Source organism: Thalassophryne amazonica, chromosome 10 (genome assembly GCF_902500255.1).
Source record: "Thalassophryne amazonica chromosome 10, fThaAma1.1, whole genome shotgun sequence".
In the NCBI taxonomy this organism is placed as follows: Eukaryota; Metazoa; Chordata; class Actinopteri; order Batrachoidiformes; family Batrachoididae; genus Thalassophryne; species Thalassophryne amazonica.
Window position 1 is genome coordinate 17342587 of NC_047112.1, and position 27726 is coordinate 17370312.

Sequence of the window (27726 nt, forward strand, 5' to 3'; positions counted from 1 at the left end):
GATAATAATTAAGATTTGTGCCAAGCCGTCCAGGCCGTGGATTGATCAGTTAAACAAGTTGTTGCTAAATACAGACCTCTATCCAAACTTTTAGACAGGTCAGCTATGTCGTGAGCATAACATATACATGCTTTTTCATTGTTATGTAAGTCCAAAGTGTGTTTCTTAAGAAATTAAAGACGGTAAATCAATGGAAAGACGCAATCAGATCAGTTCAAAAAACATCACAGTTATAACGTAAAAACGACAATAAGTATAATATGGAGACCAGCGTATAACCACGACGTTCCGATAATTTTTGCAGTATGTTTGAAAGCGTTGCAATAGATATTTCTTACCTGATGGCGATAGATTTTAATTCACAAATTCGGCGCACCTCTCTCCAAGCTCCCAAACCGCAAAATGGCGATGGGAAACGAAGGCCGTATGTGCCGTTCAGGTCTCAAATCTCACGCAAATCACGCGCGATTTTAAAGGTACTGGGCTTGCGGGGAGTCGCGTGCGACCAACAAACTTCTTGATTACACACAAAAAAGAAGGAAAAAAAACGCTCGACAAATTAATACAGCCAAATATAAACACAAAAAATTCTCTGCAAATTAAGGCAAATAAATAGACAAACATTCAATGTTTGATACATGCAAATGTTCGCTTCCAAACATAACGATCATATAAACACAATAAAAAAATAAAATACAAAAAAAGCACCCAGCAAATTACACAACCAAACATAAAGGCTGCACTTTACCTCTGCATACCCTAAGGCTTGTGACCAGAGAATCCTGAGTTGTGCAGTGAGGTGCCGACAAAAATGCAACAAAAAGAAAAAAAAAAAACATCTCTGCACCACACAACCAAATATAAACACAACAAAAAATGCGCTGCAAATCACCACATTTCAAGGCTCTGCTATATCATGACGCAACCAAATGAAAACACAGCCAAAAAAAAAACAAAAAAAAAAACGCTCCGCTATGGCAACCAAACACTCTATGAACGTTTGATACGTACGTTTGCAAATGTTCGCTTCCATGCAAACATCACACAAACATCGCGAACATTACATGAACGCTCTCAAACTTGCTGAACAATAAGCAAACATTCTATGAACATTTGCTCGCAAATGTTCGCTTATGACCTGTAAAAAATATTATTTGTCTATGAGCTGTTTTATTTAAATGTGTTTCCTGCTCATGCATGTTGAAAACATTATTTTGTAAATCAATTTTTAATACCTTTATATATTTTCCTTATTTACAAAAATGTTAAAGATATTATGCTTTTATAAAATTTATACTTATAATAAGACTTATAATAAGCTGGCATTGCAATCTGTTTCCATAAAAAAAAATATATTTTTGGTAGCTGACAATCTAGTGACTTAAATTATTTTGCAAAAATTAATATTTCAACAGATTGCATGTTTATGCAAGTTGCCCAAGACATGTTTTCTGTCAGTTTATCACAGTAATCTTGAAATTCTATATTCAGTATAGGCCTGAATAAATCATAAATCGACAAATTATTGGTTACCATGGTAGAGTGCTTAAATTATTTCCTGTTCATTCTACCTATGTTTGCATACATGATTTAAATGGAGTCCAACATTAACTTTCTGTAGGCAAAATGATATTTATTGTTTTCCTAGCTGTATATGAAATTTTACAAAATTTTAGAATATATATATATATTTTTATTTAGAGGCAAGCTAAGCTTTGCACATACACCATGAACATTATGTGAATGTTCGCAAACACACTGAACATTAAGCATACATTCTATAAACATTTGATTGATTTTTGCAAATGTTTCCTTACATGTTTGTCTAATGTTTGCTTCCATGCAAACATTAGACAAACATCACAAACATTATATGAATGTTCGCAAACTTGCTGAACAGTAAATGAACATTCTATGAATGTTCAGTTGATGTTCACAAATTTTCGCCTCCATGCAAACATTAGACAAACGTCACAAACATTACATGAACGTTCACAAACTTGGTGAACAGTAAACAAACATTCTATGAACATTTGTTTGATGTTTGCAAATGTTCGCTTCCGGGTGGGAATTAACTTTAGTCTGTGAAGAAGATTCCCCATTTACATGAACAAATTGTAATCTATTAGACAAATATGATTCAAACCACCGCAGCGCAGTGCCTTTAATACCTATGGCATGCTCTAATCTCTGTAATAAAATTTTATGGTCAACAGTATCAAAAGCAGCACTGAGGTCTAACAGAACAATCAATTTTATTTATATAGCGCCAAATCACAACAAACAGTTGCCCCAAGGCGCTTTATATTGTAAGGCAAGGCCATACAATAATTACGTAAAAACCCCAATGGTCAAAACGACCCCCTGTGAGCAAGCACTTGGCGACAGTGGGAAGGAAAAACTCCCTTTTAACAGGAAGAAACCTCCAGCAGAACCAGGCTCAGGGAGGGGCAGTCTTCTGCTGGGACTGGTTGGGGCTGAGGGAGAGAACCAGGAAAAAGACATGCTGTGGAGGGGAGCAGAGATCAATCACTAATGATTAAATGCAGAGTGGTGCATACAGAGCAAAAAGAGAAAGAAACACTCAGTGCATTATGGGAACCCCCCAGCAGTCTAAGTCTATAGCAGCATAACTAAGGGATGGTTCAGGGTCACCTGATCCAGCCCTAACTATAAGCTTTAGCAAAAAGGAAAGTTTTAAGCCTAATCTTAAAAGAAGAGAGGGTGTCTGTCTCCCTGATCCGAATTGGGAGCTGGTTCCACAGGAGAGGAGCCTGAAAGCTGAAGCAGATGGAATCAGTTAATCAGTGAAATCACCTGGTGCAGTGGGTGGTTACAAAGAAAACCTGCACCCTCTTGGCCCTTTCTGGAATCACTGACACCTATGTGTTAGAGGAATGAGCAGCATCAAAAAACATCTGCCATGTTTTTTTTTTTAAGCTAAGCACCATCGCCGCTGGTGTGCGCGGGCGGTGGTCGCAGCGTGCAATAGTACAAATCCTATGGAACCAAATTTGCACACTAAATGGAACACAATGGCAAATGGGACAAATGATCAATATCACAGGACATATAAACCACCAATCAAATGACAAGAATCTATTCAAGCATTATATAATTATAAATAAAGTATGTCAGCGACCACATGTGCTCGGATAGACTTACAGTCACGAATACTTTGTTGTTGAATGGCACATTAAATAACATGCAACATGTCCTTTAAAATTACATTAAAAATTAATTCACAGATTGTGGCATTTTCTCGAAGTTTCCAATGGTAATTCTTAAACTATAACCACTCTGGGTCAACGTGCTAGCCTTCAAAACAACTAATTTGATGGGCGTGTTCACGGCGCTTCTCCCCTCAACTGATTTTGCAGGATATCACTGCATGAAAACAATCAGTTAGTGTTGCAGCACTTTGCTCTCTGCCAAGTAATCCTACATTCAGAGAGGACATAGCCCAAAGTAAAACTGTCTTTTGTCTCAAAAACAATGAGGGGGGAAACAGAAAAAAAACAAAACCTGCTATGGCGGTGATTGCCACTTCAACTCTGCTTGGCGAACATCACACTAAAGTAATAAAATCATTAGGATGGTGCTCAGACGGAACAGGAAATTGGGAGAGAATGAACGGGTGGAAAGTGAGTGCCAGCCTGCAGAGGAAATGATCTTTAGGTGAAATGACGGAGACTCTGCTGTGACTTACCATCAGTATGAACAATAAACAGGAAAATTTCCTGCTGCAGCTCAACAAGCTTTTCTTTGGTTGAGGTTTTGGAACGGACGGATTTTCACGCTGATACCAAGTTGAGTCAAAGCTGCTGTTCAAGCCACAGTCTCTGCAGATCCACCACAGCTGCCAGCAATCATCTCATCATCACTCTGCAGATGTTCTGTTAGATTTCAGGCCTATGTTGCCAGACTGTGTTGTGCTTTCCAGCCTCTGCATCCTGCTGCCCGTTTTCATTTGGCATGAGTGCATATTTCACCTTTAACACTCTGTTGATTATCTAATCTCAGATTGTTTGTGGTTTCACATTCGGCTTGTCTCAGTTTATTTGGATCTAATGGTTGTTTGTGTTGCTGGTATACACTGTAAAAAGTTAATTTGTATTAAATTACAGGCTTCTTGAGTTGCCAGTTTTATACAGTACTGTTAAACTGCTAAACTGGAGTAAGCAGCTGTGGTTACCAGATTAAATCTTTTTTTTTTGGTCAGAATTGAACTCAGGTGCCTCCTGTTTCCACTGTTCATCCTTGAGATGTTTCTACACCTTAACTGGAGTCCACCTGGGGTAAATTCAGTTGATTGGACATGATTTGGAAAGACACACCTGTCTACATATAAGGTTCCACAGCTGACAGTCAGAGCACAAACCAAGCATGAAATGAAAGGAACTGCCTGTAGACCTCTGACACAGGATTGTCTCGAGACACAAAACTGGGGAAGAGTACAGAACCATTTCTGCTGCTTTAAAGGTTCCAGTGAGCACAGTGGCCTCCACCATCCATAAATGGAAGTAGTTTGGATCCAAAGCTGGTCAGCTGTCTAAACTGAGCGATCGGGGAAGAAGGGCCTTAGTAAGGGAGGTGACCAAGAACCGGATGGTCACTCTGTCAGAGCTCCAGCATTCCTTTGTGGAGAGAGGAGAACCTTCCAGAAGGACAACCATCTCTGCAGCAATCCACCAATCAGGCCTGTATGGTAGAGTGACCAGACGGAAGCCACTCCTTCGTAAAAGGCACATGGCGGCCCACCTGGAGTTTGTGAGAAGGCACCTGAAGGACTCTCAGACCATGAAACAAAATTCGCTGGTCTGATGAGACAAAGATTGAATTCTTTGGCATGAATGCCAGGCATCATGTTTGGAGAAAACCAGGCACCATGCCTACAGTGAAGCATTGTGGTGGCAGCATCATGCTGTGGGGATGTTTGTCAGCAGCAGGAACTGGGAGACTAGTCAGGATTGAGGGAAAGATGAATGCAGCAATGTACAGAGACATCCTGGATGAAAACCTGCTACAGAGCGCTCTTGACCTCAGACTGGGGCGACAGGACAGTGACCCTAAGCACACAGCCAAGATATCAAAGGAGTGTCTTCAGGACAACTCTGTGAATGTTCTTGAGTGGGCCAGCCAGAGCCCAGACCTGAATCCAATTCAACATCTCTGGAGAGATCTGAAAATGGCTGTGCACCGATGCTCCCCATCCAACCTGATGGAGCTTGAGAGGTGCAGCAAAGAGTAATGGACAAAACTGCCCAAAGATAGGTGCACCAAGTTTGTGGCATCATATTTAAGAAGACTTGAGGCTGCTTCAACAAAGTATTTAGCAAAGGGTGTGAATACTTGTTTACAAGTGATTTCTCAGTTTTTATTTTTAATAAATTTGCAAAAATTTCAACAAAACCTTTTCCATGCTGTCATTATGGGGTTCTGTGAGTCAAATTTTAAATTTACTCCACTTTAGAATAAAGCTGTAACATAACAAAATGTGGAAAAAGTGAAGCACTGTGAATACTTTCCGGGTGCACTGTGTCCTCTGCCATGACCTATATACTAAAAATCACACATTCTTCATTAATAATAATAATAATAATAATAACTATTTATGTCACTTTCCCAAGAATCAAAACGCTAAAGAGAATAGACTCTAATAATAAAATAATAAGTCCCAAAATTAAAAAGTACAGTACAACAATGCACAAAAATCTTAAAGTTCTCAAATTTCTGATCATACAGAAAAACAACGGTGCAACTTATACTCCAGTATGACTTATATATGGGTTATTCCTCTTCAAGAGGATTTTTATGAATGTTTACATGCCGACATCAGCTAGTCACGTTTCTACAGGTGTTTTTTTCTGTTTAAATGTAACAGGAAAAACTGTTAAGAGGATCATTGTGTAAAGTCATCGTCAAACATGTTGATCCTGGTGTTCCTTCACAATGCAAGTGGTGCTCTTCATCCGAGTCTCTCTAAGTGAGCATTTATTTGACACATCATTCCAGATGTTGGAGTGAAGATCAGATACAGATACAGATTGTCATTATTGACATTGTAACAGGTACAACAAAAGATAAGGGGCAAGACATTCAGTGCAAATATAAACCCGAGTAGACCACATGCAGACTTAAAATGTCTCGGGAAGAAAAGAAAATAACATAAAATTTAACAGAATGAAAAGGGATGTCCAGGGTGCAAAATAAAATAAAAAATTATAAGTACGTAGTAGCGAAAAAGAGATTATGTATAAAAAAGAGAAAAGTATGTACAAAACTGTGGCTATTTCAGTGTCAGTGGATATTACACATAAACAAATATTGCAACTCATTTCAAGTGTGGCATGTGACATCCGGATCATGTCACCAATCAGAATCTAAGAACGTTAGAGAAGAGATCAAAGCAGTAACCCTGTCATGAAGAACGTAAAGGGATAAAAGGGGGGGGGGGGGGTGATGGTCTAGTGGTTAAGGTGTTGGGCTTGAGTCCAGAAGATCATGGGTTCAAATCCCCACCTGACTGGAAAATTACTAAGGGCCCTTGGGCAAGGCCTTTAATCCCCTATTGCTCCCGGTGTGTAGTGAGCGCCTTGTATGGCAGCACCCTGACATCGGGGTGAATGTGAGGCATAATTGTAAAGCGCTTTGAGCGTCTGATGCAGATGGAAAAGCGCTATATAAATGTAGTCCATTTACCATTTATAAAAGGAAAATGTCAACAGTCGCATAAAGAGGACTGTTGGATCTTTGTGGCAGGCTGATCTCTCTGAGTGACCTTAACCTTCTCATTTTCCATGCAGCAACAGTGTCGGCTGTATTTTAAAAACAACTTTTGTTATTGAACTCAGCTCCATGTTTTGCTTCAAGAACCTCTACATTGCTATTCTAGATACATTTTCCAGAATGATTATGATGGATACAAACTGACAACAGAGTTGTGTGATGTCGTTTATAATCAGGTGGGTGGTGATGCCTTTTCTGTGCAGTGCTGCAATCTCATCAGATCACTAATCTGGGAGCAGACCGCTGGTAATTATCCTGCCCACTTCTCGCGTGCAGAAGGAAATAGTCTCCACCCGCCTCTTCTCTTGACGCACGCTGCTGCTGTTTCGTCTTTATGGAGTTGCATTAATCAACTTGGTTCTTTCAGACGAGGGCCTTTTTACTCATAACACTTGACATCCACCTTGAGTGAGCAGCGTTAAATTCAATTATCATTCTACTGAGCCACAGAACGCTCGTGCCCACACCTTACATTAACGATGATCAGGAATCCTATTGGTACTTGCAAAATGTTGATTCATGTAAGCGTGCGCTGACACATACAAAGTGATTAGTCAGTAAGTGACAAGGCGTGAAAGGACGCCTGTTGGGATTGCAGTCGGGCTGCAAATAATAATTATTTTCATAATCACACTAATTATTTTTATTTACATATTTAAGATAACGACAATCACAGTTCCTCAAACACAAGGATACTCAAATTGCTTCTTTTCACCGTAAAGCCCAACATTACAGGAGATTCTGTTCTCAAATGTTTGAATCCAGTTTATTCCAGTGTACCTACAGGGGGCATGGGCATGAGTAGGCACTCAGCTATTAAAGACCAGTCGATTACCCGCCCCAGAGCCGGTTTGATTCAGACTGAAATTAAAAGTTAATTTTCACCAACTAAGCTATCACCTCCCACCTATCCTGGATTCCAGAGAAATGTTAGGGCATGACTAAAGCTGCCTCAAGAAGAGACAGCTGCTATTAGTACTACTACTCTGCTACTGTTGCTGTTATTTGTAAAAATGAAGAAATAAAAAGTTCAAAGGAAGAAGAAGAGAATAGAAACGTATGACACCAAGCTTTTAGTACACTTGCTAATGATGATGCAGCACAAAAATGGATCTCCCCTTAACAACTGTTACTACTACTACTACTAAAGTTCTCAATAGCCTATGTTACTCCCAGTATGTCAAAGTATGTATGTGCCAAGTCTGGCTCAATTCTAAGGTGTTGTTTGGACTGGAGAGGGACATATACACATAAAGACAGTTGTGTGTGTGTGTATGCATAATGCTGCAAGGGCCACTAAGCGCGCACGCATGCCACTGGACAGCTTCACTGAAAGTTTGCTGGCAGTGGGCCATGCTGTCCCTTGTGTCAGATGGACGCCTTTCCAGGGAACTTTCGTTTTTCTTTTTTGAGCACTTCAGAAGCACAGCACAACTATGGACACCGCAATGGTTGGATTATTACATGGGATTTTTTTTTTTATTTTGGGTGAGAGGATTTTAACCACAGGCTGCCGGTTTCGGCTCCACATCTACGTTGGCACTGTGAAATACTCCTGGACCGCTGTTGGAGGTGAGATTCATGTTTATTATGTTATCACGGCCTGGCACAACAGTTCTATGTCATATCTCCTACAGAGTTAGAAACTGATCATATATTACAGTGTGAGATTCGTTCAGCTCCAAGCCTGACATGTGCAATGATGCATGATGCTTTACGGCGCACCACAGAGAGGCGCAGCTGCTCATGTCATATACAGATATGATGGAGATAATAGATCACATTATTTACTTCGCCCATGGGTAAGAATGGATAAATATCTGTACTGTAAGGACTATTATGGACGCCTGCTGCGTGTCCAAACGGACTGACGGCCCGTTTCTCCTCCCATTGCAAAAGCGATATATGTTTTAGACGAGAGATGCCTCGTCCGCTGGGGGGCACAAACCACATGCACAGATGTATTGGGGGGAGGGCGTGAAACACACTCACACGTGTTGTGGGGCAAGCCAACACTCTGGCATGCCACCTGTGCACTCGGCAACGTCACAGTCATGGGGCACTTAGACAAATCTCACATCCAGTTTGACAGTGATTGTCTGCTGACTGTTTTCGTGATGACAGTAGGAATAGCCACACATTTTCTAAGTGCCAGGCAAGCGGTGTTCGATGTTTGTGCATGTAACCTGGAATTTGGGCGACACCTGCTGCGAGAGGGTTTGATGGGCTCGCACAGCGCACACACTGTCTTTCAGCCGCTGGTGTGTGCAAATAGATATAGCCATAGGTGTACGAGGCATTGGAGGCATCTACGATTGTACATGTTTTGCATACGATTCATGCACACTTTATGCGCACTTTATGCGCAAATCAACCAAATTCGCACTATGTGTGAAGGGGCCCTTATTTATAAAGCACTTTAATACAACCACCGCTGGCACAAAGTGTTGTTCATTAAAACATTAAAACATACATTTAAATAAATGAATAAGAAATACAGTTTAAAACTAAGTCTCGTTTGGGCCGAAAGCCAAGGAGAAAAAAAAAAAACAACGGGTTTTTAAACGAACTTTAAAAGTTATCATCAGGCGTCATTCAATGGTATTATAAAACATGACAATAAATCATAAACGATTAGAAATGCCAGCTCTATAAAACAAAAATGTTGGGTAAAAAAGGAATGTCAATGTAGGATGTCCCATAAAGACACTTTAATAAAGTGAAGAAATGCAAAAGCAAGTTGTGAAATATTATCAGCAACAAGGTAGCCAAGAGTTCAAAAAGCTCAAATATAACAAATTGTATATCAACTTTTACAAGTATTTCTTTAAACATTACCTGCAGCAAAAAGTTTGTTTTTCCCCATCATCTGTCCCAACATTCTATGAAGATGAAATGTTGGACTTTTGGTTTTGGTAGCCATTTCAAAACTGAGACCTGAAAAGGGGCTTATAAATGTTTTCCATTTGGTTGAGGAACCTTGGAGCCTAAATCAGTTCACTGTTTTACAACAAATCTTCCGATCCCTTTGACTACACAGGCTGTTTTGTTCATAATCTCAAATACAACCCACAGGAAGGTTTACGAAAGGGACTTCAGAACAAAAACTCTGCCATGGCACAAAATATAAAACAGGTGCATGAGTGTCTTCAAACCAGGGACTTTCCCAGACAGTAGGTAGATTTTCTTGATAAATATTGATTTAAAAAAAATGTAATCATGAATTCCAGGGTGCTGGAAACGCCCCAGTTATAAAGGGTTCATCTCTATCCATCGATCCATCCAGCTGTGAACTTATTACCCTCCGGATTTCTGGTTTTCCTGTTTTGCCTTTCGAAGGGGAGTTGGTGATGAGTTTTGAATTATTCCCATTGATTAAACAGAAAAAACCCAACAATCATCTGCTCAAAGCATTCTGCATCATCTGGTGAGGTCCACAGAGACAGTTAATCCTGTGCATATTAACCACAGGAACTCAATAATAAATAAATAAATACAACCTTGAAGATGGGTCACGTTGAAACACGAAGGACGCTAAATATTTTTAATTGTAGATTTTTCAGCTGCATAAGTCACCAAAACATTGTTTCAGCAGGGTGAAGATAAAATATCCACTTCAGTGCCTCCATGAGGACAAAACACGGTTAAATTATTCAAAAGAGACAGGATTAAAAATATATAAAACGTAGTATGAGCAATAAATCTTTAAAAAATGAGTTATAAACAGATGTATTTTTTACAAGCTCTTAAATCTGCACATATTGAGCGTTCACTGCAGACTGCATCTCCACAGGCTGCAGCACAACTCCAGCTTTTTCTGCTGAGGTCAACATCTGCTCAGCAAACGCTGCAGAATGAACAAATTTGTCTTTCCTGTTTTTGTTTTTTTTTTTTTGGCTTTTTTTTTGGCTTTTTTTTTTTACTGTAATCCTGTGGATCATATTTATTTTAGATTTTTTTTTGTTCCTGCTTTTAGTCAGTCTCTGTTGTAATGTCTTTTTTCAGTGAGTTGCTCAGTTGCCCAAATTGCTTGTCTTCCTTTTCACATGCTGGGTTGTCTCACACTGACCATACTAGACACACTGATGCGTTACAAATGGCGTATTGCAATCTGTATGGATTGTGCATGCTCGAGAAATGGGATTGCAAAAATCCAAACATGTTGCATGTATGACGAGTGCTGTATTTCCTGTATGACATAATGTCGCATATTGCATAGTGTCACGGTACACAAATGTTATTACAGGCAGAGAGACATGCACATATCCACAGGGGAGCACACGCACAAACACAGACAAATGTTTGCATGTGATACAGACACCAGTCGACCCTGCTTCTGCAAAGAATTTGTGTGATGTTGAAAGAGGTACTTTCATTGTTGAAACCCCAAACAAAAGCAGCCATGAAAAAGAAGAAGGGGAAAAAAAAAAAAGAAATATGTCTGTGCATCCTAACTGTGCAAGTACTCAGTCAGTGCAAGTGTGAGTGTGGACAGTGCTTCTTTACAGTCTCTATTGATTTTTGAACAGCATTATATTTGGTTGACTGGACCGCTGTCTAAGACCAGCACCTCCCAAGGCATCCTGAAAATTCATTGGATAAACTGGGCATGATCCAGTGTTGAGGGTCCCAGCATCTGGAGAAAGCCAAGGGGATGCCCAAGTTTCCCCTGTCTGCTCCAGATACACAATTACTTTGGATTGACTGTTCCCAATCCAATTTGTAATTTGGATGAGAATAAAATCCACCGGTAACTATAGGCATAAAATGGAAGAACAATAATTTTAGGCATTTTAAAGAAACAAGGCTAAAATATTACAGGTTAAAAGTGTTTCCTTGAGGTGCTGTTAGTGGCATTTTACACTCCCCGGCCACTTTATTAGGTACAGCTCTTCAATTGCTTGTTAACACAAATAGCTGATCAGCCAATCACATGGCAGCAACTCAATGCATTTAAGGGCCTTTCACGCTGAAAGCGTCAGACGTGTCAGAAGCATCAAAAATCGGTCTAAAAAGCACTATTTTCAATGAGACACGTTGCTTTTTAGACTTGTCAGAAGCGTCGCATCAAAAGCCGAGCTAAAACGACGCTTCTGACGGGAGCGCGCATTGCTGCTTGTCGGCAGGCTGATGCAGTCAAAGTTCAATCCAATCCAACTTTTGACGCGTCTGACGTCACGATGCATTGAAAATGCATCGGTCTGGCGTTACGAAGTGTTGGGAAGCTTTGAAGTGTCACGCTGACGCTTTCAATGTGAAAGGCCCTTCAGTCATCTAGATGTAGCGAAGACGACTTGCTGAAGTCCAAATGGAGCATCACAATGGGGTAGAAAGGGGGTATAAGTGTCAGGACGGGCGGCTGCCTGGTACCTGGAGTGGCTGGACCCGCAATGCAAACTCCCAGACTAGGCTTTGGTGGAAGAGAAATCATGGTCTTTATTCGAGGCTTGGCTTCAGTACACATGTGGTCAGTCAGCGCAGCAGAAGTACTAGCAAGATTAGGCAGAGATGCAGTCATGAACAAGCAGGGGTCAGAGGCATGAGCAAACACCGACATCTGGGATGAGGCAAGAGGCACGGGTGAGGTAACACAGAGTATTAGTTCAATACACGGCTTGACAAAAACAGGACTGATAAATGGGCGCTGGAAAGTGTACAGAGACAACAATCTGGCAGGGAAGTGAACGACTGTGAGGTTTAAATACAGGTGGGCTAACCAGGATGTGAGATGAGGAACAGATGGTAACGAGGCGCACGAGGAGAAGGATCTAGAAAGGGGGCATGGCTTCTGGACAAAGAGTATGGATGGGCAAGAGTGTGAGGATCGAGGGGAGTGCACAAAGTGGAGTGATGTGACAAATTGCGAAAAACAGAACAGAGCTAAAACGGAAATCAAGGGCAGAATATAATACAACAACAAACCGGGCATGAACGTAAGAACTGAAAGAAAATGAACACCAAGACAAAACTAAACTGGAACTGACTAAGAAAACAAAGTGGCTAAACAAACTAAAAATAAAACAGAGACTGTGATTAACAAAACCTGACACTAAAGCACAACAGATAATATAACAAATGAGAAGTACAAAATAAATAAGTGATAAACAATGAAAACACAAACTGGCTGAACAAAACAAGAACGGAAATGGACCATGGCTAAAATATGAAAAGTAACAAAACAAAGTAACACAGCAAAACTAGAACAGAGAATAAACCAGGATGAAAACAAACAACTAATAACAAAACTGGGACAGAAAGAGAACAGAAAGGGGGAAAAATGGGCTCAACGCCCAGATCAGGCCGAAATCATGACAATAAGTGACTTTGAACTTGGCAGGGTTGTTGGTGCCAGAGTATAAGTATTTTAGAAACTGATGATCTACTGGGATTTTCACACAAAACCATCTCAAGGGTTTACAAAGAATAGTCCAAAAAAGAGAAGATATCCAGTAAGCGCCACTTGTGTGGAAGAAAATACCCTTGATGACGGCGGAGGTCAGAGGAGAATGGGCAGACTGGTTGAATGGGCGACTGCGTGGTGCTGTCATGTCAATATGAACCAACATCTCTGAGGAATGTTTGCAACACCTTGATGAATTTATGCCACAAAGAATTAAGGCAGTTCTCAAAACAAAAGGGGGTCCAACCCGGTACTATAGCAAGTGGCTGGTGAGTGTATTTCTTGCATGGACATTTTCCTCCAGTTTGTTGTGCAAAATAAGACAGTGCTGGAAGCTGGAAATCAATTTCGTTAATCAACTTTGAATCAATTTTAATTCTTTGCACTACGTTATAATTAAAACTGCCACCTATAATTCAGGAATCACTTCCAGTAGTAATAAGTGTAACTTTTTAAACTGTTAGAAAATTATGTTTTCAGGGGAAAGAAAACGAAAACACTGACACTTGCCTCTCTTGGATGTTTCAATTTTGCCTCATTTAGTCATCCTTCTTTATCTGTTTTTCACAGACAAATGCATATTAATACCATCAATAATGTCATGTAGTGCAGAAAAAGTACCTCAACTGAAAAGTTCAGCAGGAAAAACAATCTGTGATGTAAATTTATGCAAATTAAATTTGCTCTAGCTGGAAAGTGTGGCTGCGTTTCGGCTTCATTTAGCAGAGAAACAAAAGATTTCACTTCCCTCTAAACGCTTTTCCCTCCTGGATTTTCAACTAATGTATTATAATTTTCCTCCTAAATCACAATTTCTATGTGCACACAGTTTATTTTAAGGTAAAAGTACAATAATATGCACTCCGTGGGGTTGAACTAACACACAGGCATGTAAAAATGTAAAGTTTGAGAAAGTAGGAGGTCAAATCTGTCCTCCAAATCTCAACAAAAATGGAAATTACTTTGATCGCATACAGTCACCTATGAACCAGCACAGGGGGCGCTGTATTACTGTCGCCTTAGTTTGCAGAGATTTACAGTCAGCCGTATTTTTAGTTGTGTTGGAACTTGTGCAGTTTTCATAAAGCGAGCATTAAAAATACATCCAATAGGTTTAAACCAGGCTGGACAAACTATGTAATACATACATACCTTGCAACACCATGTCCTGCTGGTTTTACTTGTCTTGTCTTGTCCTGCTGCCCTATTTTGTGTTGGGCTTCACACAGCTTTGTAAGCGTCAGTATTTCCAAGTTCCAGGAGTTCAACAAAATGGTCATTACACATTCAATTGCCATCATCACGTTTGTGTTTCTGGATTGTTTCATTTGTTCAACCACAGTCAATAAGAAAGTAAGCAGAGATATTGCTAACAGTTAGCAGTGTTAACAGTTAGCAATGCTAACTCTTAGCTGTCCTCTTGAGATTGTATTGACACAACGCCACTTCATCTCCAAGCCTTATGATCACACTCGTCCAGAATTAGATGAACTCGGGTGGCTTTCTCATAGACACATGCACCTAATTGCCAGACATTGCAAAGCAAATTATTCACTGTGTGAATGTGACCAGAGAATTGAACCGTCAAACCTGAAGACTTGGACCTTTGTTCTCTTGCAAAGGTATTGGCAGCGCTCAACACCTCTATCCAGTGACATAAACTCTTTACAGGAGTCTCTTGATGTCAAAGGCGGACAACCCAAGTTAGTTTTTGAAGGGCACCAAAGTCAGAGATCATTGGAGCCACCACATTGGAAAAAAAAAAATCCAAGATGGTCACCAGTGGCCATTTGAACCTGTTATAATGTCAGAACTGAAGTCATACGATTGTGATTGAAGGTTCTTGTTTGAACTTAGTATATTCTGTTCTACAAATGTGACAAATTTCTTGCTTGTACAAAAATCTGCACAACACTAAGTGAAGTCAAGTCTGGGAATGTGTGCTGGTGCTGCGTGCTGTTATATCCACCACACCAATGAACTGTCCTGGGTCCCAAATGACAACCACTCAGGTAGACATCTGGTCCATCCCCACCTCTCACAGCTAACCATCTATCTGCCACTACTACGTGAAATGTGATTGCCCTCTTGGCCTTTTCTAGTCACTGGGGTCTTCAACACTGAGGCACCGATGTGCTTGATCACTGCCAAAATGTTCAGACCGACACTCCCTCATAATACAAGAGAAACTCCTCATCTGAGACGCTCCATGTAACATCACAACAGGCACTGAGTTATTGAGTAATGCAGCCTGTTACTCTGGACTGCTGACCTACAAGTCAAGTCTGGGAGCACGTGCTGATGCTGCGCTTTGTCAGCTCCACAACAACACAGAACCACCTTTTGGCTCCTGGAGTCCTCAACACTCACGCATGGATCAGGCACACAGAAAATGTCGTAGCTGAAGCTCCCTCACAACGCAAGTGATACTCTTCATCCTAGTACCTTTTAGTAACCACTCGTTTGATACAAAGTCATTCCAGCAGTCAGCAAGAATCCTCTGAAGAGACCTAGTACTAAAGATATCTAGTTGTCGCCTTAAATCACTGGTTAGTGTCCAAGTCTCACAACTATACATAAGACAGGAAGCACCAGGATCCTGAAGACTTGGACCTTTGTTCTCCTGCAAAGATATCAGCATCACCAAACATGGTCCCAAAGTGTCAGAGGGCCATAATAAGAACCCAACAAATGAGAACTGCATCACTTCCTATTGTCAAATAAGGAGCTACCAGAGTGTGTGTAGAAAAAATAACTGTAAATACTTTTAACTGCATAAAACAAAGAATGTGCAACTTTTTTTTGCTCCAACATTTAAAAAAAAAATACAGTGAATGAAAAGAATATACCACAATCAAAGAACGAATATCAAACAGTGGAAAGAAGCCAAATTTAATTACAAGAAACTATTTGCTTATTTCTTTTTTATCTTCAGCATTCACGTCTAAAAGCTGACTGATGACGTGACGCTAAACGTCCTGTGTTAATATTTGCACTGATTTTCATTGCATCATTTATAGATCATGTTCAGCCTCTTCATAGCTCCCTGTGCTTTTCTTCTACCTGTTAAACATGTTAGTGCTTCAGCAAAAACACATTAACCACGTGCAGGCTGAAGGAGGCGACGGCGCGTCACCGTGCGTTTAAACATTCACGGACCGACAGGCACACACTTCAAAATACTGCTATTGTTGGAAAGGTTTTATTTTGTACTTCATATACAGAAAAAGGACAGCGGCAAACTTAAAAGCTTTCCGAGTAATGCAGAGACAAAGTGCAGCCGTTTCCAGATTAAACTGGGCGTTCATATGCTTTAATAATGAAAGGTGCACGTCGACTCTCCAAAACACCTGAAATTGTTACGATGCAGACAAATCAATTGCCACAGAAGATTTGTCACCATTACAGAAAAAAGTGCATTTAAGTCCAGAGGTCAAACAAAACCAGTACAAAGTTCGGTTTAAATCCGACTCCAGTGTTTCTTTGTGTCATTTCCATATAGTAACACTGTATTAAGCACACACACACACACACCCATTCTCTTTTACATTATTAAATATTTACACTTTTTGTAAATATCAGCATCATCACATTAAAGTCCAACACATTTGACATTTTGTGCAAATTGTACAATATTTACAAATCCAAAAGGAGAAATTGTTCCTTTAATTCACATTATGGTGATCCACTGGTGCCTGCGACTGCAAAGCATTTGGCAAATCTTCATGGACGGCTCAGGAATCCTCTTAGATAAAGTATTCTTTTTGGTTTTCACCGGGAACACTCGGGGACTCGGCTTGGCTGCTAAATGGGAACTCGTGGCTGTTCTCAGGCTGCACTCCTTTTTCTTCCCGGTTCTGATATGTCTCTTTCCTACTGCAGATTAATCTGGCCATTACCGCTAAAGCAGAGCTGGTGATGAAGATCACCACAGCTATTACCCCTAAAAACCACAGGAATACAGAGAAAAAACAACAGTTGGAATAATAATTAGAAAACAACATGCAATATATTCCTAGTTTTCTGCAGAAATGTAATTCCTAAACACAAATAAAAATAAATAAATCCATATTACTCAAACAAGTCGGGGGATTATAGGGCAACCAGGTATGCATGCACAAAGGACACTAGTGAGGGAAGCCTCCAAGACAACCATAAAACAAGGCAAACTTTTTCATAGCCACATCCACCCTAATGAACCTCATGAAGACTGTTTTTATGTTAATATCTTCAAACAGGTTGGGTTAATGTAGAAAGACAAGCTACTGTATGTGTGTACTAGTGAGGGAAGCCTTCAAGACAACCATGAAGCAATGCAAAACATTTTCATCATCACATTCATCCTCCATCTCTTAAAGAGTATGTCAGATGACACAGATTGTTTTATTTTATGTTGTGCCCAAAACACTCATGATTAGTAGGATAAACCCAACCCCTCTGCACCCAGTGCCTGTTTTTTTTTTTTTTTTTGCTGAAATTCTGTGCCCTCTAAATGGCAAAAACAAATTAATTTGTAATAATAAATGTAATCCACCTGTGGTATACATTTTAGGTGTCAAAATGATTCTAGAAAGGGCCAAGAGGGTGCAGGTGGCATCACTGATCAACATCACTTTGACCAGATGATGAGTTCATCAGTGAAATTACCTGGTGGAGTTGGTGGTTGCAAAGAAAACCTGCATCCTCTTGGCCCTTTCTGGAATCAGTTTGACACCTATGTTTTAGGCTGTGCATGATAGACTGTAAGGATTTGGCTCAAGGAAAAAAATGTGTTTTAATATCTAAGACCATAGTTATTGGATTTGTTTGTTTATGGATTTGCCAACTGCTAAAAAAATCGTGACTCAGTGAAAAAAATTGCCCCTGGGCACCTTTAAAAAAATTTCTCACCAACTGCTTGGTGTGCCGTCCCAAAATTTCAAGAATTGAGAGTGACTTCAAGAGTGATGTTCTGTCCTGGGTTTGTGAGCTTTAACTGATACCCTACATTATGGATTACTCTGAATTTTTATCGGAGCACTTCCAAAGGATCACAATGCCCGTGCGTCCTATGCGGCCATGAAGGAGCTGCACCATCTAATGGAATTACGTTTTAATGCCTGGACAGGCTGTGCACGCACAGTACAACAGTGCATGCACACTGGACGTGTCCTGTTCAGCCACAGAGGAGCCGCTACATCCAATGGAACTTATTGTATTTTCTTCTTTTATTTATTTATTTATTTCTCTGAGGACCGCTGTGGAAGTAAGTCTAATGCTGTCGGGCCTGCAACGACACCTGTGCAGGCAGCGACAGCGGGCTTTACCTGTGTGGAGAATGTTGACGAGGACATCAATGGAAGTTGAGGGACACAGCTCCTGGACATCATCAGACATGTACGTTTTCTGGCACATTTCTTGCAACACAGCAACCAACACGGTGTCTACTCTTCTTTATAATGTCTGTGTTCCTCTACCATCAGTTTGTGGCTTTGTCTACCATAGAGCAAGCCTCATGCCACTGCGCGGTGCTTCGCTCGTATTATTAATATATGTCGCGGACATGAATGAGCGAAGCTCTTCAGCATCTCACCATGTCATTTAGGTCAGAGGTTTTCAAAGTGTTGGAGAGTGAAGCCCCCAACCAGTGATGCCGGTAACGCGTTACTCTAATCTGACCACTTTTTTTAGTAACGAGTAATCTAACGCGTTAATCTTTCCAAATCAGTAATCAGATTAAAGTTACTTCTCCATGTCACTGTGCGTTACTATTATTTTTCATTGTGAGTCGATAGCAGCATTAAACTTGGTCCGTGGGCAGGAGGTTGGGGTTCGACTGAACTGCCCACTTTAAGCGAGCTGTGAGCTTTTCATCCGCGTTTTTTTGCAGCTGCTCGACTCGTCCTCACCTCTTAAAGCACGGTGACAACAGCACACTTGCACTGAGCTTTACAAAGACATTTTTATACTTTTTTCCCTCCTTTAATTAGAATTCTGAGTTGAGCAGCTCCGTATCGTCTTGTTAAAAGCAGCTGATACTCCGCGACGCGTCAACAACTAACACTATTTTCCACTCAAATGCACCTAAACTCTCTTTCTGAGGACCACATGATGTGAAAACGCAATAAAACTTTCTTACCTGTAAATTTGGTCATGTTTTCTGCATAAATAAATGTTATCTTTCTTTGTGCTCAAACGCCAAAGCAGGGGCGAATCCAGATGGAATGAGGCGTGGGGCAAGGATGTGCCCCCCCACAACACCCCTGGATTAAAGGTCCAGTTTTGAAGCCGTTTTTTACTACAACTACTAATATTGCTTAAAATAATAATAATTTCGACAATTAAAATGTTTAGAGAGAATTTAAATGTTAGAAAAATGTTAGAATTTAATAGTTACATTTATAAACAATGTAGGTTTGAAATTGCAAGTTTTACTGTTACAGTGCTGTCAACAGTTAAATATGAGGTCAAGAAAGAGGTCTTTATTTTACTTTTTATAAAACAAGTATTTATATTCATTGAAGTCAAGAAAGGGTGACTATAAAGTGAGTTTTGGCAAAACAGGTATCATTGTCATGTTGACGTGTGTTGTTGTCGGCAGCTGGGGAAAGTAACTAAAAAAGTAACTAGTAATCTAACTTAGTTACTTTTACAATTGAGTAATCAGTAAAGTAACTAAGTTACTTTTTCAAGGAGTAATCAGTAATCAGTAATTGGATTACTTTTTCAAAGTAACTGTTGCAACACTGCCCCCAACCCAAGCGAACAAATGACAAGCTGCACCCCACCCCCAAGCCACGACACACACACACACACACACACACACACACACACACAATTTCAACATCTTTGTGTGTTTCTTTTTATTCTTTTACACACCTTAAAAACATTTTAAAAGTATTTATGTGTTTTTAAGGAACTGTCTATGCATTTACACATTATACAGACTTTGTAAACATTTTAAACATGTTTTTAAAGAACTTTCTATTCTTTCACACATTTTACACCCTTTTCAAATATTATAAACATGTATTTTTAAAGAACTTTCTATTCTTCTATTTTTTATCTTTTGTCATATTTTAAGCATAGTTTTTTTTAAAACATTTAAACATCTCTGTGTTTTTAAACGTCTTTGGCATAACTAACACATTTTAACATAAAAAATAAGGGATGGGTATTGATAAGATTTTATTGATATTGATGTCATTATCAATTCTGCTTATTGATCCAGAGTTGTAGAGTTGTAGTCTTACACACCTCTCTGCAGCTTCTCTCCTCCTGCTATCCCCTCATTACCCCATCCCTGTAGAGACGGTGCCTGCTCCCAGACCACCAATAACCAGCAAAAATCTATTTAAGCATAAAAATTCAAAAAGAAAAAATAATATAGCACCTTCAACTGCACCACAGACTAAAACAGTTAAATGTGGTCTATTAAACATTAGGTCTCTCTCTTCTAAGTCCCTGTTAGTAAATGATATAATAATTGATCAACATATTGATTTATTCTGCCTTACAGAAACCTGGTTACAGCAGGATGAATATGTTAGTTTAAATGAGTCAACACCCCCGAGTCACACTAACTGCCAGAATGCTCGTAGCACGGGCCGAGGCGGAGGATTAGCAGCAATCTTCCATTCCAGCTTATTAATTAATCAAAAACCCAGACAGAGCTTTAATTCATTTGAAAGCTTGACTCTTAGTCTTGTCCATCCAAATTGGAAGTCCCAAAAACCAGTTTTATTTGTTATTATCTATCGTCCACCTGGTCGTTACTGTGAGTTTCTCTGTGAATTTTCAGACCTTTTGTCTGACTTAGTGCTTAGCTCAGATAAGATAATTATAGTGGGCCATTTTAACATCCACACAGATGCTGAGAATGACAGTCTCAACACTGCATTTAATCTATTATTAGACTCAATTGGCTTTGCTCAAAATGTAAATGAGTCCACCCACCACTTTAATCATATCTTAGATCTTGTTCTGACTTATGGTATGGAAATTGAAGACTTAACAGTATTCCCTGAAAACTCCCTTCTGTCTGATCATTTCTTAATAACATTTACATTTACACTGATGGACTACCCAGCAGTGGGGAATAAGTTTCATTACACTAGAACTCTTTCAGAAAGCACTGTAACTAGGTTTAAGGATATGATTCCTTCTTTATGTTCTCTAATGCCATATACCAACACAGTGCAGAGTAGCTACCTAAACTCTGTAAGTGAGATAGAGTATCTCGTCAATAGTTTTACATCCTCATTGAAGACAACTTTGGATGCTGTAGCTCCTCTGAAAAAGAGAGCTTTAAATCAGAAGTGCCTGACTCCGTGGTATAACTCACAAACTCGCAGCTTAAAGCAGATAACCCGTAAGTTGGAGAGGAAATGGCATCTCACTAATTTAGAAGATCTTCACTTAGCCTGGAAAAAGAGTCTGTTGCTCTATAAAAAAGCCCTCCGTAAAGCTAGGACATCTTACTACTCATCACTAATTGAAGAAAATAAGAACAACCCCAGGTTTCTTTTCAGCACTGTAGCCAGGCTGACAAAGAGTCAGAGCTCTATTGAGCCGAGTATTCCTTTAACTTTAACTAGTAATGACTTCATGACTTTCTTTGCTAATAAAATTTTAACTATTAGAGAAAAAAATTACTCATAACCATCCCAAAGACGTATCGTTATCTTTGGCTGCTTTCAGTGATGCCGGTATTTGGTTAGACTCTTTCTCTCTGATTGTTCTGAGTTATTTTTATTAGTTACTTCATCCAAACCATCAACATGTCGATTAGACCCCATTCCTACCAGGCTGCTCAAGGAAGCCCTACCATTATTTAATGCTTTGATCTTAAATATGATCAATCTATCTTTATTAGTTGGCTATGTACCACAGGCTTTTAAGGTGGCAGTAATTAAACCATTACTTACAAAGCCATCACTTGACCCAGCTATCTTAGCTAATTATAGGCCAATCCCCAACCTTCCTTTTCTCTCAAAAATTCTTGAAAGGGTAGCTGTAAAACAACTGATCTTCTTATGGCCTCAGACAGTGGACTCATCTCTGTGCTTGTTCTGTTAGACCTCAGTGCTGCTTTTGATACTGTTGACCATAAAATTTTATTACAGAGATTAGAGCATGCCATAGGTATTAAAGGCACTGCGCTGCAGTGGTTTGAATCATATTTATCTAATAGATTACAGTTTGTTCATGTAAATGGGGAATCTTCTTCACAGACTAAGGTTAATTATGGAGTTCCACAAGGTTCTGTGCTAGGACCAATTTTATTCACTTTATACATGTTTCCCTTAGACAGTATTATCAGACGGCATTGCTTAAATTTTCAATGTTACGCAGATGATACCCAGGTTTATCTATCCATGAAGCCAGAGGACACACAACAATTAGCTAAACTGCAGGATTGTCTTACAGACATAAAGACATGGATGACCTCTAATTTCCTGCTTTTAAACTCAGATAAAACTGAAGTTATTGTACTTGGCCCCACAAATCTTAGAAACATGGTGTCTAACCAGATCCTTACTCTGGATGGCATTACCCTGACCTCTAGTAATACTGTGAGAAATCTTGGAGTCATTTTTGATCAGGATATGTCATTCAATGCGCATATTAAACAAATATGTAGGACTGCTTTTTTGCATTTACGCAATATCTCTAAAATTAGAAAGGTCTTGTCTCAGAGTGATGCTGAAAAACTAATTGTAATTCATTATTATCAAGTTGTCCTAAAAGTTCCCTGAAAAGCCTTCAATTAATTCAAAATGCTGCAGCTAGAGTACTAACAGGGACTAGAAGGAGAGAGCATATCTCACCCATATTGGCCTCTCTTCATTGGCTTCCTGTTAATTCTAGAATAGAATTTAAAATTCTTCTTCTTACTTATAAGGTTTTGAATAATCAGGTCCCATCTTATCTTAGGGACCTCATAGTACCATATCACCCCAATAGAGCGCTTCGCTCTCAGACTGCAGGCTTACTTGTAGTTCCTAAGGTTTGTAAGAGTAGAATGGGAGGCAGAACCTTCAGCTTTCAGGCTCCTCTCCTCTGGAACCAGCTCCCAATTCAGATCAGGGAGACAGACACCCTCTCTACTTTTAAGATTAGGCTTAAAACTTTCCTTTTTGCTAAAACTTATAGTTAGGGCTGGATCAGGTGACCCTGAACCATCCCTTAGTTATGCTGCTATAGACTTAGACTGCTGGGGGGTTCCCATGATGCACTGAGTGTTTCTTTCTCTTTTTGCTCTGTATGCACCACTCTGCATTTAATCATTAGTGACTGATCTCTGCTCCCCTCCACAGCATGTCTTTTTCCTGGTTCTCTTCCTCAGCCCCAACCAGTCCCAGCAGAAGACTGCCCCTCCCTGAGCCTGGTTCTGCTGGAGGTTTCTTCCTGTTAAAAGGGAGTTTTTCCTTCCCACTGTTGCCAAGTGCTTGCTCACAGGGGGTCGTTTTGACCGTTGGGGTTTTTCCGTAATTATAGTATGGCCTTGCCTTACAATATAAAGCACCTTGGGGCAACTGTTTGTTGTGATTTGGCGCTATATAAATAAAATTGATTTGATTTGATCCGATTCCTTATCAATTCCCTTATCAATACCTCCTGTGAATTTTCTGTGTACCAAAAGTAGGCTTTACAGGTTTTCTATGTCAATAAAATTTTATTGAATCTTAAAGTAAATAAATATGAAACTGGTCACTGGATCCTTGATCTCTCGACATAAATAAAAATAAAATCTGTAGTTTTTTCAAAAGCATTTCCTTTTAGACATTTAATTGCATGAATGTCACTCCATACCTCTGAGCTGAGCTTTTGCAGCCGGCTGTGCTGCAAGTCACATCAATGTAATTCATAAAGAACGTAGGAGGTCTCATTTTGGGAAAAAAAAACCTTTTAGTCTGTTGTCTGTGTCACAACATTTGGAAAGACGTGTCATTTGATTTAAATGGTGATTCACTTTGAAGTTATTAGTTCCGGACAGACTCTAACTTGTCTCAGCAGAGAGCGGTGCAGTGTTTGGAGCTGTGCAAATGGAATTGAGGAGGATTCTGGTTTCTTGCCTGCAACAACACAAGAGTCCCAGTTAGTGACTTTAATCTGCACAAAAGTGACTCACGATTGACATTTTTAAATGGCTTTGAGAGGGTTTACGAAGCGGACTTGCCGCTTCTGAAAAGCAGTGAAACAATGAACCAACGAAGCAGCGGATCGGCGCACTGCTTCGTTGTTTCAAGCTTCAAAGCAGAGCCATTACAGAAGCGATTTATTACAGACCTGCTGCAGGGTCTGTAATAAATGTAAAGAAATGATCATTTTCCCGATAAAACACCCTCAAAAACAATGGCCGCTCTGAAGGACCAATAAGGGAATTGTTAAAGGTGCACTGACACGAGTATGCCTGAGACTCACACAATAGCACGAACTGTGTCGTGATGATCCCACCCGTTGTGTTCACAGCTGGACGCCGTTCTTTGTTCCACCAGCTGGCACATGCTCTGTGCTGGATGCTTTGTATATAAAATAATTATTTCATGGCAGATTAATCATTTTTTTCTGCAATTTGGCCATTGAAAACAGCTCCACTCACTTCCTGAATCACAGAGGAGGCTGCAGTTGGAGCCGTTCACGCGCATGCATGCCTAACAAGCTGCAGAAAGCATTTTGAGTCATCTAAAAAGGTAATTATTTGTCTTGTTTACATTGTCATGGCTTGATAAAACAGTTGTGTGTTCTTTCCTTCTTGTGTGCAGCTGTTAAAGTATGTTTGTAACAGATTTACCTTCTTGTTATAATCCTTCGGACGAGCTGCGCTCTGATGCGATCCGCTGACGTCACCACTCGCTCTGTTCACTTCTCTACTCCACTTGATGCGCTGCACGTAGTGTTGGAGATTAGATCGCGCCACATAGCACCACATTTGTCCATGAATGATTTTTTGAACATTTCAAATTTCTCTGTGTGCAATAGCACACACCGGCGCTCCTCTGGCAGCCTGTCTGTACTACTTAAAGACAAGTTTACTCTCCAGCACGACACAGGTTGTGATGTGTCGTGAAGCAAAGGCATGCTCGTGTCAGTGCACCTTAAGCAAAAAGGCTATTGATCTTGGTGGATCGAATCATTTCTTAAGATTCTCTAAAAGAACTGGTTCATGATACCCATCCCTCGCCCCCCCCCCCCCCCCCCCCGAAGAAATCTGGCACTCGGAGGTGCATGCCTCACAGTTTGAAAACCACTGATTTAGGTCCTTCAGACCTTATATTTCAGTCAATGAAAAAGTCCTCACCATCTCATTTAGGTCTGTCACACTTTATTTTCAGTAAATATGCTGGGAACATAATCATGGCAAACATCTGCTTCTGGGGGGCATCACAGTAGGGCTGCACAATACGAGGTCTATTAGAAAAGTATCCGACCTTATTATTTTTTTCAAAAACCATATGGATTTGAATCACGTGTGATTACATCAGACACGCTTGAACCCTCGTGGGCATGCAAGAGTTTTTTCACGCCTGTCGGTTACGTCATTCGCCTGTGGGCAGTCTTTGAGTGAGGAGTTGTCCACCCGCTTGTCGATTTTTTTCATTGTTTAGGAATGGCTCAGAGACTGTTGCTTTGTTTGATAAAAATTTTTTCAAAACTGTAAGGCACAACTGAGTGGACACCATTCAATAAATTCAGCTGGTTTTCGGTAAAAATTTTAACGGCTGATGAGAGATTTTGGTCTGGTAGTGTCGCTTTAAGGACGGTCCACGGCGCCTGACGGCGATCTGCGCTTCGAGGCGGCAGCGTCTCGCCGTTTCAAGTTGAAAACTTCCACATTTCAGGCTCTGTTGACGCAGTAAGTCATCAGAGAACAGAGAACTTTCAGAAGAAGTCGGCATGAGGAGTTTATTCGGACATTCCATTGTTAACGGTCATTTTGTAATGAAAGAACGTGCGGGCAGAGTCGCATGTCGGGCTGGACCCGACCGTGGGGGGTCGTGGCAGGAAAAACACCTCCGTTGGAAATCTTAACGGGCAAGTTGGAACATGCCCAAGCTGTTAAACAATTTCTCAGTTACTCACTTGTTGAAAGCCATTAAAAGCTGCCTGAATTCTACAAATGGTTTTCAACACGGAGGTGTTTTTCCTGTCGCGGCGCACACAGATTTGCCGAGTTGTCACGGAAACGACTCGGCGAATTTGCACGTACGTCTTTCATTAAAAAAATGTCCTTAAACAGTGGAATGTCCGCATAAATTCCTCATGCTGGCCTCTTCTGAATCTTCTCTGTTCTCTCACGATGTCCTGGGTGAATTAAGCCTTAAATTAGGATGTTTTCAGCTCGAAACAGGCCGACGACAGCGCCTGGAAGCGCTGCAGGACGTCCCGCTCCGTGGGAAGTCCTTACACCGACAGAAACACCCCATAATCTCTCATCAGCCGTTAAACTTTTCACAGAAAACCAGCTTAATTTCTCGAATAATGTCCACTCGGATATTCCTCACAGGTCCAGAAAAAATTTTGATAAAGCAACGCGCGTCATCTTGAGCAGCGTGTGAAACAAAGGAATTCAGCCGAGAGGGCGGGACCACATCTCACTCAAGGCCTGCCCACAGGGAAATGACGTCACCGACACGCGTGAAAAAACTCACGCATGCGCACGAGGGTTCAAGCATGATTGGTGTAATCGCATGTCATTCAAATCCATATAGTTAAAAAAAAAATAAAAGGGTCGGTTTATTATCTAAGAGACCTCGTATGGCCAAATTAGCTGAACTTTCAGGTCTTCTTTTTTATGAAAAACCTCCTCTACACCACTCCACCAGGAAGCTGTATTTTATATTTTTAATTAAATTTATACAAAGTTGTAGAGATTTGCCATCAGTTTGATTTTAAGGAAGATAATTTTAGACATTAGAAAACAGCTGTTTATTCACCAATATAACTAGGAGTGTGTGGTTCAGATGATGTGTTCAAATTCAAAACTGGCTCAAGCATTTTTCTTCTTCTACTAAGATGGATTAGAAGTTTCTTTGTGGAACACAGCACCAACTACTGTACAGGATGGACCTATCAGTCAATATGTGTCACTGATTTCACAATTGCTCTTTTCAACTAGACCTGCAGTGCTGTGATATGTCAATCATACGGGTGGCACCTGGGGTGTTCAATCAGATTTCAGGGAAGTCCAGCGCAACCCAGCTACACCAATCCAGGAAGTGTTCAACATTTGACATTTCCTGTTTCACTGTGGACTCAAAATTTGGCACCTCCTGTTTCAGTGTGAACTTGCCACTGTATTCCCGCGAGATTGCATGAGATCTCGTCTGTCAATCCAGGAAATGTCGATCCAGGAAGTGTTTGACATTTCCTGTTTCACTGTGGACTCAAAATTTGGCCCTTCCTGTTTGGGACTCCCTGTACCATGAACAAGCTTTGTGCCACTCTGCACCGCTTCCCTCGTATTATTTTAATCAGCCGACCCTTCAAACCACGTTTTTTTTTTTATTCTATCGACCATGGTCCTCGAGTCCCAAAAAATCCGTAAACCAATA

At 40.3% G+C, this 27726-nt stretch overlaps 1 protein-coding gene across 1 annotated transcript in view; it reads right to left on the minus strand.

The window, feature by feature from the left end:
- Window positions 1-16731: 16731 nt before the first annotated feature.
- Window positions 16732-27726, minus strand: part of LOC117518379 (contactin-associated protein-like 4) — a 315610-nt gene continuing 304615 nt past the window's right edge. The window contains exon 24 of the mRNA XM_034179490.1: window positions 16732-17132. Coding sequence (XP_034035381.1) covers window positions 16936-17132 — 197 coding nt within the window. The 3' untranslated portion in view covers window positions 16732-16935. The remainder of the gene's footprint in view (window positions 17133-27726) is intronic.